The 12,414-nt window shown below is 39.7% G+C and overlaps 1 protein-coding gene across 2 annotated transcripts in view; it reads right to left on the reverse strand.

The window, feature by feature from the left end:
• KCNH1 (potassium voltage-gated channel subfamily H member 1) overlaps positions 1–12,414 on the reverse strand; it is a 424,549-nt gene that overhangs the window by 393,118 nt on the left and 19,017 nt on the right. For both annotated transcript variants that reach the window (XM_063114370.1, XM_063114369.1), the window contains exons 2-3: positions 8,541–8,664; positions 4,912–5,018 (exon numbers count right to left, since the gene is read on the reverse strand). In XM_063114370.1, the coding sequence (XP_062970440.1) occupies positions 4,912–5,018; positions 8,541–8,664 (231 nt within the window). The remainder of the gene's footprint in view (positions 1–4,911; positions 5,019–8,540; positions 8,665–12,414) is intronic.

Consider the following 12,414-nt stretch of genomic DNA (forward strand, 5'->3'; position numbering starts at 1 on the left):
AGAGTCAGTTTCTTATATCTGTATCTCAGTGGCCCACAGGGTCTGGCACAGTGCTGAGCCTATGGTGCTAGTCAGTACTTAGCCGGAAGCTTACTGGCTCAGCAGAACCACTGTAAGATGCCTGCGCTTCTCTGACTGGGAAGCTAATCTAGACCTCCCAAAAGCCGGGCCACCAGCCATCCCACAAACTGTGGAGTAACACTGGAGAGTGTTGTCTAGAGGGTGAACTGTTTTTGCTCAGGGCTGATACTTCTTGATTCTCTTGTTTGAAAAATGGAAAACTAATTGACTAGCATAAGAGTGACCATGTAAATATTTACTGAATGGGTTCATTAATGACAACTGTTGTGGTGTAAGAAAATTATATAGCATGCTGAATACGAGGTAAGGAACAATTCAAAATATATAGCACTATAGAAATGCCAGGTTTCGGACAGGGCAAGAGATGGAAACCTTTCAAATAATCCATCCTTCAAGACATAAAACAGTATTTCACACACTCATTCCAAACCACACCACGAAGCCTTCTGCTAATTACTCTCAACTCCCCAAAACGTAGGACGAACATTAATGCTTATCAACAGAAGATCCCTTCCACAAAGTTGTCCTTGTAAATACTAAAGAATGAGAGCAAGGAATCAAATTATTAAGAACTTATAAAACTGGTAAGAAGATCATTAGAATTAAATAGAATATATAGGCAAAAGAATCTGAACAATTAACATAAAAAAGGGTCATTTTAAACGGATAGTACGTAGAAAAAAACACTTCAGTCCCACTAGCATTAAAAAACTCACTAAACAAAATAATTAATTGTAGGCAGTTTGATAATTCAAAAGTTATACTATTCAGTGCTGGTAAGGTACGATGAGTCAGGCACTTACATTCTGCATGTGAACTTGGAAATGGGTTCAGTTCTTCTGGAAGGCTATTTGGCAAAATGTCTCAGGAACCTCAGTTCACATTCTTTGACACAGCAATTCTCACCTTCTAGGAACTATTTCATAATGTTTCCTATGAAGCATTAATAGAATTCCTTCTAAATTATATTCATGAGAAATTTAATGATGGGCTATTTTGTGATAAAAGATTACATAAATGTATGAATTTAAATTGTATACATGCCAAAATCTCCATTAGGTAAAATGTGCAAATGTGACAAAACTAAAAGGAAACACACCAAAAAGTTAACAGTATAATAGTATTTTTCTGAGGTTTTGGGGGTGATTTTCGTCTTTATAGTTTTCTTCACATACTCTCCATGACAAAAAAATGCATTAATTTAAAAATCAGAGGAAAAAAATAAACATCCCTTTAGATGGTGACATTCTCTTTTTAAAATCTCAACAGGGATGACTTTTCCCTCGTGGGGACTCGATGCTGCTTTGAAATGCTGAAAGTTTCACTCTACTGAGTAGAAGCCAGATGCCGCCCCGCAGAGGCGAAGGCGAAGACGAGGCCGCGGTGCTCCCTCCTCCGCTCCGCCCACTTCCGTGCACCTGCCCCCCCCCCCCTCTCTCTCTCTCTCCCCCCCCCCCCCCCCCCCCCCGCTGTTTCATGAAGTTCCTCTCAAAGTCATTCAACAAGCATTCACCGAGCCCCTCCTCCAGGCCGCGCTCCCAGCGCGACAGCCGCAGGTTTCCCTCAGGCCAGCTGAAGCGCCCCTGACAGGAAATGTCGAGCTTCCGGCTTCCGGGGCTCCGCCTGGGGCCTGGCAAGGGAAGAGCCAATCAACGGCCACCACGGACAGAGTCCCTCCCTCCAGCCCCCTCCCGTCGGCCCCTTGGACTTGTCTTCATTGCAACTGCCCCTTCTCCTCAGCAGGCCACAATCATCCCCTAGCCAGGGTGACTCCTATCGGGCCCCTCCACCTCCAGTCTCCCTAAGCTCCATCCCATCTCCACGCTCCAGCTGGAGCCATCTTTCTAAAATGAAATCGGGCGGTTTACTTACCCTGCTTCAATGCCCCTCACCTGCACTCACTTTCCCCACTTTGCTGCTCTTAAGACAAGTTCTAAACTCTAACTTGGCTGCGTGACTGGCCCTTCTTAAGCTCTCCAGCCTCATCCGTTACCCCTTACGTATGTATATATGTATTTACTCCATGAGTTCCCGTGGAGTCAGGCACCGGGCTGGGCGCAAGGGATACAACTATGAAAGAGATGCACCCTCTAGGCGTGGAAGTCAGTCTTCACCATAGCTGCTGTCATCTGGCTACTCAGAGTGTGATACATGAACCAGCAGCAATCGGCATTATCTGGGGGCAGAACCTCAGACCTTTCCCCAGACCCACTGCATGGACATATGTGTTTCAATTTGCAGGAGAGTTCCTATGCCCGTCAAACTGAGAAGCATTGTTTCGTGTCTCTTGAATCCTGTGTGCTGTCTCTCCCCTGCTGCCCCCTCCACATGCATTTCATCAGCCTTGGGATACTCTTTGCTCTGTTCTTTGCCTAACTCCCACCTACACTTCAGTTTCTGCATGCATTTCATATCTGCTAGAAAGACTTCTCTGGTCTCCTAAATTGGGGCTAAGTGACCCGTTTATGTGGTGTAATCATCAAAGCACTTACAGCTTTGTACTGCAGATGCTGCCCCACTCCTGCAGATGGTGTAAGAGCAGATACTGTGTCTGTCTTTTCATGACTCTGTCCCTAGCAGCGAGCCCAGCGTCTGACATAGAGTAGTTGGTCAATAAAAAGACATCGAAAAAACACAGAATCCACTGGAACTATATAATTTCCAGGCTTAATGAATAAAAGTTTCTAAGTTATCCCAGAGAGGATGGGATTTGGAGAACAACTCTGTAGGTGTAGTGAGCAGGTTCCTGGGAAGAAATCAACACTATTTGTATCATTTCCCCAATTTCATACCTCATGTTTTACATACAGGGTTAGCCTTATATAGAGTCCCGGGCTCACTGGCAACTTTGTATAAATTAGAAAAAGAAACTCCTTCCTCAGCACACATGAAATCCCAGACCAGGGTGCATGGAGGAAGGACTCAACAAGCAAGTCACAAGGCTTAGAGAATCAACATGTTAAAATACAGTCATACCTTACACAGAGTATATTTTCTAATATTAAAGGCAAAGGTAAAAATTGGGATAACAATTACTCTTAAAAATGCCTTAACATCACCCATAAAGAAGAGTCCCGTGCCCAGGCTGACATGCCACTTTGGAAACTCATTCATCCTTCAATAGCCCATCAAAACTTCCAGGGAGGGAAGAGAAGCTGGTTCTTTGGTTAGCTCATCATTTGAACTAGTTGGCTTACAGGCATAGGACATGTCTACTAAAGTACAGAATTTCAAATACCAGAATCGCTTTCAATGCAGTAAGAAAGATACAATAACAGGGCCTCTAGTCCTGGAGACAGCTGGGGAACAGCAGATGCCCTTCTCCCATCTCATACTCTCTCTGGGGCATATGCCCACTAAAGGGAATGGCAAGTGAAATCACTAACTCAATTTAAATTATGTCTCCCTTTCTCTCCCTTTTGTGCCAAACATGTATAGTTGAGTTTGGGCAAGTTAAGTGCACAGTCTAATGAAGCTTGAAAACTCTGAAGCAAAATATAAATGCAAGGCATTCTTCATGTGATACGCCTCCACAATCAGTTCACAGGGAAAGGCACACTGTTCAGTACACAAATCTGCCAGTGTGGAAAACCTTGAACTTATGCCATTAGCTCAGGGCACAGGTGCAGACCATGTCTTCCCCATGAGAAGCCACTGCCGGTGTGCTCCTGTAAAAAGCTGTTGCTTTGAGTTGTGTTTCCCCATAGTGGAAGGACTGGCATGGAGCCCTTTCCATTCTCTCATCTCTTATAACTAATAGCAGGGTAAAAACTAGACCTGCTGGCTGAGGGAGTGAGCTGGAGCAAGGCAACAACTCCAGCGTGAAAACTGTGGGAACAACCCTCTTGGACTCCTTGAGGGCCAGAGCTAATCTCTCAGCTCAGCATCTGCACAGGCCACCAAGCAAACAGTTCTCTTTGTTACCTGCTCCAGCACTTCAGACTGCAAAAAGTCGCAGCCCCTTCCAGATAAAAGCAACGTGTGCTCTTTGCTTTCCAGAGCAAAACATATTACTCAGATCTGCATGCCACCAAAATAAACACTTATCCTCATGCGTCATCTGGGTCACTCTGGAAACGTTCTATTGAATGAATAATCTACCGTTCAATCCCACATATGAAGGAACAGGATTCTTTACAAACAAAACAGTATTTTTAAAACAGAAACGAGCACTATTCAATACCTCTGCAGCCCTGCTTGGGCCACATGCCTCACTCTCCATACTTCTAATATAGCTAATCTCCACTCAAGAGAAAAGCAAGTTTTATACTTGTGTATGGCTATTGACCTAAAAACCTCATTAACATACTTTTTGAAAGTAATTGTAGCTAAACAAATACAAATTAACAATGCATTGCTGTTAATGCTATCTTCTGGGGTCACCAGGGGAAATAAAATTTTATTCAGAAACTCTTAATTAGGCACCTACTGGTGTTAATTGCTGTGGTAGGTGCTGTGGAAGATAGACACAAAGATGAACTACACAAAGTTTCTGTCCCACCTTTTCCCTGCCCCTTTAAGAAGGCTTAAAGTCTATAAGTGCCTTAAGGCAGCAACTCACCACAAGAAAACCAATAGGAAAAACACTAGCTCTTGGCAGTGAAATAAATGAAGTCTTAATTGGTTAGTGACAAGAACCTCATCAAATGTTCCTGTGAGGAACAGTGAAACTGATCAATCCATAATATTTACCCCTACATACACAATGGCTTCAAGTAACAATATTTAGCTGAAGGGAGAGAAGAAAAATCAGGACAGCAACAGAGGAAGAAGAGATATTTACTATTCCAAGCACATAAACATATGGTTCAGAATGTTCCGAATACTCACTGTTCTTCTTGTACATCAAAATTTCAAAGGAATTCATCTCATAGTTCTCAAAGGTTTGCCGCACTTTTTCAATTGTGTCTTTATCAGTCAACTCTCCATACATAAAACTGCAAATCAACCAAAGAATTCAAGTTAGATTAGCAGGTATTTATTATTCTACAAGCAAATGTTAAATGTCTGTTCTTTACCCAGTACTGGGCTATGCCCTGTGGAACACACACACACACACACAAAGTGAAAACACTCATTGAATCAAAAAAGATTTACTGATTCAACTGTGAATAAGACTCCATCACTGCCCCCCCCCCAAAAAACTAACAGTCTAATGAGAGATACACATTAGAAAACAGGAGATTAGAAAATGGTATGATCTAGGCTATGGTGGTAGCACGCATAAAGAATTACAGAACACATAGAATAGGCACAGAGCACTCTCTGGGTGGTTAGAGAAGACTTCCTAGAAGTAAGGATAAATAAGATTTAAAGAGCAGGGGGAAATTAGCTGAGAAAAGGAGGGAACAGAACATTTTAAGCAAAAGATGAGCATGCGCAAAGGCAAAGAGGTGAGAGGGTAAATCCAGAATACGAATGTAGCTCAGTTCAGTACGACTGGAATACAGGCAATAAGGGAAAAGCTTGCAACAGATAATATAAAGAAGGAAACAGAGGCCAGATCATGGAGGAGACTATGGCATTATAAGCCATGTGAAGTAATTTAAATTTTATCCTGCAAGCAATGCGGACATATGGGGGGGTTTTAAGCAAAGGAGAAAAATCATCAGATTTCATTTTAGAAATGCACCTGTGAGAGACTTCCTGGTAAAGATGGCCAAGTAAATTTGGACCGCAGGTTTTTCTCTTCTAAATCTCAGCAAAATAATCAAGAAAAAGGAAAAAAAATCACAAAAATCCACCAACCAAATAAGAAAAGGGATGCAATTTGAGGCTCTAAACATTAAGGCACAGCTAAGTAAAGAAACAGAAGATTCAGCCACTGTCTGTGCATCTTTTTCCTGCCCCCCTTTTCCCCCCCAAAAAAGAAAAACAGCATTGGATTAAAAAATTGAAACAATAAAATCCTACACATTCTTACTAATACCCCTCCCTGTTGCACAACTTTGGAGAAAAGTAGATTAAGGGGGTAAATAAGCAGCACATAAAAAAATTAGAGGAAACCTTGGCACAATAGAAGCTCTACCTACTAAAACTGGTTCTCAGCAGAGACAGGAAAACTGCCAGGACTGTCCATTTTCCTGGGATCCACACAGTATAGGTCCAAAGACCAAGGTTTGTTCCTATGGGAACAGGATACATGCCCAAAGTAGAACGAACCATGCCCCAGGACACAAACAAAATGTGAGAGGAGAAAGGCCATCTCTCAATGGGGCTGGAAAGTCCAGCGCTCTGATGAAGGGCTGCCCATGGGCCGGGCTAGCATTGCCCCTGACCACCCCAGTTCTTCAGGCAACAATAACAAGGAAGGACAGCAACAACCACTCCTCAAGTCTTAGGTGATGCAGAAACAGTGGCATGGGTTCCTAAACAGGACACTTTCCATCTTCTAAAACTGTGCATACTGAATATAATTTAACTTTTTCTGGATGACTTCAATAATAGAATTATAGAATTTCAGAGCTACAAAGAACCTCAGAGGTTATCAAGTGTAATTCCTGATCTAAAACTGAACCACCAAGTCAAGCACCATGCTTAGCTTGATACTGGAACAGCCTTGGGCTTACTAAAGGCTTCTAAATTCTGGCACCCAGTAAGAAAAGAATCCTCACTGTTCACTTTATTAATTCTGTGTCACTTTTGTTATTTTATGTCCCTTCTCAGCCCAATGAGAGATTATGTGTGGTTGTCCTTGTATGTATCTCATGTAGTACTCTGTTTGGGGGTTGTACTCTTTACCTGTAAATCAGGAAAATACAAATTTGAGCTTGTTGAATTACATTTAAAAAGAAGAATAGATTGAGACTAATTTAGTCCTTCCTGAGAACAAGAGGATTTCTCCTCCTCCTCTTTCTGAGTAATTTTCTAGGTAAGGTGACCTCCATCTAAGTGAAGCGATGGTATACATGCTAGCAATTTCCTTCACAAGGTAAAACAAATCCCTGTAAAGTTGACTCTTTAAGTAAATGAAATGCCATAATTACACCCAGATTTCATTAGGCTTATGTACTTTTTCAAGCTGTAGTTTATTGGTAGGCATATGCTTCTTTTACCTGGACATTAGATTGCAAATGCCTGCAGTGCATGAAATAAGTAACAGAGGCTCCTGATCTATTAGGAATATAGCTAGCACAAAGGTCTATTTATTTCTAGAGAAAGAGCATCTTCAGGAAACTAAATAAGTTGCTTAGAATTGTGCGTAAAAGAAAAGTTAGCTAAATTAGCAAGTTGTTTTATCTCATTTTCTTAAAGTGTCTGATTATAACCAGTAAGAAGGAAGAAAGGTAAGGAAGTTCAAGTCACACTAAAAAGTGAAGCTAACTCCGTTGTTTTGTTCTGATTATGTATACAATACAGATATAGAAGTAGATGCAGATATATAAATACCTGAGGATAACAGCACACAAAGAATATAAGACAATTCTATTGCATTAATAGTTATAACTTCTAAACCTTTAAACAGTGGAGGAAAAAAACTTAAATTTTCCATTTCTCTGTCTCAAAAATCTAAAATTTAATAAAATGGATATATTTTCAAAACACTTAATAGTTTTCACCTAACTAAAGTTACCTGGATGATTTAATACAATGCAACTTCTGAAAACAGAAGACTACGTCTGATCTGACAGGCTTCTCCACCCATCGTAGATGAATTTATTTCTTGATTTGGCAGGTTTGGAAAGTTGATTGCACTTCATGCAAACACCACTGAACACAGAAGAATGAAGAGGGAGAGGGGTGAGAGGATTTGAAGGTTATGCTGAGTCAAGACCACACCAGGGCCCAGCAGGGGGGTACCTGGCAAGATCCAAGTTACATTCCCGGCTCAACACCTTGAAGATGCCTTGAAAGAGCTTTTCTAACAACACAGCCCAAGGGCACTGCCTGGTTAGTAACCCTGTCAGATACACAAGCTGTGCTGTTGGCACAATTTGCTAAGAGATCAGAGAGAGAGATGTAACAGCATGGATTCAAAGGCAAGAAAATATTGATTCTCTTCTCTTTCTGAAGTAAAGAATTTTGGCTGAGGAAAAGCTCTATGAACAAGGTCCTTGTCTCCAACATTGTAGTTACTTTTCTAAAATGTTCACAAATTTTTAAAAATTAATTTTTCTAAATTTTCATTTCATTTTATTTGACTCTCTAATGTCCACATTTTATTTATCTAAAACTTCATAAACTTTTGAGTTCACATTTTACAGATAAAATGGTTTTCCTGAGTTTTTCTGGGTTTTCTCCTATCTTCCTGACTGCAAGTTTGTCAGTTGTGGGGACCATGTTTTACATCTGCTTTGATTTTCCCAATACAGTGAATGAACTACAAAAGATATTGTGATAAATATTCCTGAATAAACACTGAATGAGCCAAAGGCAATTCCCAACCTGAGTAAGCCATTTTCTTTTTCCAAAAGATACCATGATAGATTGTTCACCAGAACAACCCCAAACATAAATACCTGCAGGTACTGCTTTTTTGCATCACTTCTGCCCTGTGATAGCCAGACAGCTTGCAAAATCCATCATTGCTGTACACAATAGGCCAGTCCACTATCTGGGCATTCCCCAACACAAAATTAGTATCTGTTAAAAAGAAAAGAAAAGGACACGTGAGGCAAGACATGAGTTGAGATTCAATGAGGACAAAAATTTTGTCAAGAAATTTAGGTATTTCTGCTTCCCTCCAAAATATAGTCTCTTGAACAAGAATATGGCCCTGTGAGGAATACAAAAGAACAGTGCTTTAGAACTGAGTACTTTGAATGCAAATGATGACTAAGGTCACTGTACTCCAAGAAGTTAGCAAAGGAGGCATGCTCAACCAACCAACCAAAGAATCCTGCAGAAATCCAGAGGATTCCCACGAGACATATTCAAGTCCTAATACTTCATCCCAGTGAAAGCATACTGATAATACAAAGCAAGAGAGAACTCAAAAGTAATTTCTTCTGGGCTCTCTCTCCAATCTTAGTCTGGTCAGTCTTTTGGCCAGAAACTACAAATTGGGCTTTGTGACCCCGACTAGCATTTGCCCAACCTAAAAGAAGGACTTCTTAGAGAGGCAGAGGAAGGAGATCGAGCACCGCCTCACGGAACACACACCATGGAACACTACTCCTTTGGTTAGTAGTAGTGACTAGACCCTCCGAACACCAGTGCTTTGTAGACACTGATCAAGACACTCCCATGATAGAATCTTCTTGCTGATTTTGAAATTTTGCAGCCTCAAAGGTGCATTTTGGGGCTCTTCATGGAGCAGCAGCCTACCTTATTCACTTACGATGCAGGGTTTAAGTAAGCCAGATATGTTTGTCTGGTTTAGTGTGTTTTCACTACTTACCACATTTTTTCCCCCACTTTTGAAGATCAAAAGTCTTCAATACTTTTTCTGCTCAGGAAATCAACTGTCCCTCCTTTCTTTTCAAGAACTTAATTAAGCAAATAAGGTCTAGAACTTAAATGTAATCATTATTTTAGCTTAACTCCCTCCTATCCTCAGAATACCACTCCCAAAGAAAAGAAAGAACACACACATTCTTCTTTTGTTGTAAACAGGAGAGGGTTTTGTAAACTGAAGAGGAGGGTCTTCAAAAAGTTCATGGAAAGATTTGTGCTAACTTCTAATTCCATTTTTCCATGAACTTTCTGAAGTACCCTCGTGTGTGTGAGTGTGTGTGTCTACTGTGTAGAATGAAATAATGGTGATATATATGTTCTCATTTAACAGGGAGATTTTTTTTTTCTGGAACAGCATTTATAATTTATTCACAATATTGGTAACCATTCCTTCCTATCTCTGTGAAGAGTGTCAGACAGGCTTCTTCACCCTTCATAAATGAGTTTATCTCTTGATTTGGCAGGTTTGGGAAAATGGTTCCACTTTATGCAAAACACCACTGAAGACAGAAGACTCAAGAAGGCAAGGACAGAGAAGAGCCAAAGGTGATGTGAGCCAAGACCTTTCAGAGGAGGGAGAGGGAGGAGGAATTAGTAAACACAGTAATCTATTCTTGAGAATTCTCTGATCTATTTAAAAGGAACATAAAACACAACTTTCATTAAGTGAATCTGTAAACTTACTGTTTTTATAAATATACTTTAAATGCAAATCTACAAACAGTCCTTCCCTCCAATCTCTCTCATACTTGTTGAGTGCCCACTAGGTACTAAGCACAATGAAAGACTTTGGGGATATCCACATTGATAAGTCATGGTTCCCACAGGTACACATGTACACAACTAACTAAAAAAACTGCTAAGAAAATGATTAACTTTGAGAGAGGTAAAGGGCTGTATTGTGTCTCAGAGGGGATAACATTTGAACTTGCACTTGTCTAAAAGGATGAGTAAGATTCATTCAAACGTTTTGAATGCCTAAGATGTAACCAGCACAGATAATGTAAAAACAATAGATAAAGAAATGAAAATATGATCCACGCCTTTGGTGAACTCAAGAGGTGGTGGGAAGAAGGGAACATTCCAGGCTCATTCCATGCAAGAGCAAAGGCATAGCAGCATAGGGCACATAGCAGGCTGTGAAGAGAAAGGGCAGCCAGAAAGTGAGTCTAGAGACCAGACTAGGAAAGGTCTAGAATGTCAAGAAGCTTCAACTTTATTCTGGAGGCAGAATAACCCTTTGTGTCAGTATTCTCTCCCCAAATAAACTCACATTTCCTGAACAACTAATCCTTAAAAGAAGTACAAAATTCACTAAATTACCCCTGAGTGTATATAATGTCTAGTCAATTTAGCCATCTCTTCTGCTGACTCCTGAAATAGTAACTTCCCTCAAAATACCTATAGCAGAAGGGGGAAATTGAGAGTAATTTTTCATGGCTAATGCTCCACGGAGATCTATATTATCAGTGTCCACTTAGATCTATAAGATTATCTATTTTATCTATATCCACTAAGATTATATATGTTTCTTTTCTTTCATATCCTAGACCCCAGTAAAGTAAAAGTAAATGAGTTAAAAAGGTAAAAATCCACAAAAATGAGTATATGGTAAAAAAAAAAAAAGTGAACAAAAAAATGTGAAAGAAGCAGGAATAATACAGGAAACAGAGAAGAACTTAAAAAAAAATCCCTAATTAGCATCCTCAAATAGATTCAGAAAAAAAGAACAGGATACTATTTTTTAAAAAAAAAAAAAAACAACTTAAAAGTAACAATTCCAATAAATTAAAAATTAATAGCAATTAAAAATTCAACATAAATGTTAGAAGATAAAATGTAACTGAAAATACAGATGGAAAAAAAGACAAGAAACATATGAAAAAAATAAGACATGAAGGATCAGTCCAACACCTTAAAAGAAACAGCAGAAAGAACATGAGAAAAAGCCAGAAGACATTTTGTATAAGAATTAAGACAATCAAATGTACAAGTATAATAAAGATATTTTTGTATGTGCAAAGATTTGGAGAATTTATTTCCCACATATTCTTTCTTAGGAAGTTACTTGAGGATGTGTACCAGCAAAATGAAGAAGTAATTTGAGAAAGAAGACAACATGGGAACCAGGAAAACAGTGGCTCAAAATGTAGAAAGCAGGGGAGGAAGCTAATGAAAAATACAGGCATTCCTCAGAGATACTGTGGGTTCTGTTCCAAACCATCTCAATAAAGCAAATATCACAATAAAGCAAGTCACACAAATTTTTTGGTTTCCTAGTACATATAAAAGTTATGTTTATATTATATTGTAGTCTATTAAGTGTTCTATAGCATTATGTCTAAAAAAAGTACATACCTTAATTAAAAAATACTTTATTGCTAAAAAATGCTAATAGTTATCTGAGCCTTCAGTGAGTCATAATCTTTTTGCTGGTGGAGGGTCTTGCCTCAGTGTTGATGGCTGCTGACTGATCACGGTTGTCGTTGCTGACGTTTGGGGTGGCTGTGGCAATTTGTTAAAATAAGACAATAATAAAGTTTGCCACATCGATTGACTCTTCCTTTCATGAAAGATTTCTCTGTGACATGCCATGCTGTTTGATAGAATTTTACCCGCAATAAAATTTCTTTCAAAATTGGAGTCAATCCTCTCGCACCCTGCCACTGCCTTATCAACCAAGTTTATGTAATGTTCTAAGTCCTTTCTTGTCATTTCAACAATGTTCACAGCATCTTCACCAAGAGCAGATTCCATCTCAAGAAACCACTTTCTTTGCTCATCCATAAGAAGCAACTCCTCATCTGCTAAAGTTTGACCATAAGAGTGCAGCAATTCAGTCGCATCTTCAGGTTCCAATTCTAGTTCTCTTGTTATTTCCACCACATCTGCAGGTACTTCCTCCACCAAAGTCTTGAACCCCTCAAAGTCATTTAT

Source organism: Cynocephalus volans, chromosome 11 (assembly GCF_027409185.1).
Source record: "Cynocephalus volans isolate mCynVol1 chromosome 11, mCynVol1.pri, whole genome shotgun sequence".
NCBI lineage: Eukaryota > Metazoa > Chordata > Mammalia > Dermoptera > Cynocephalidae > Cynocephalus > Cynocephalus volans.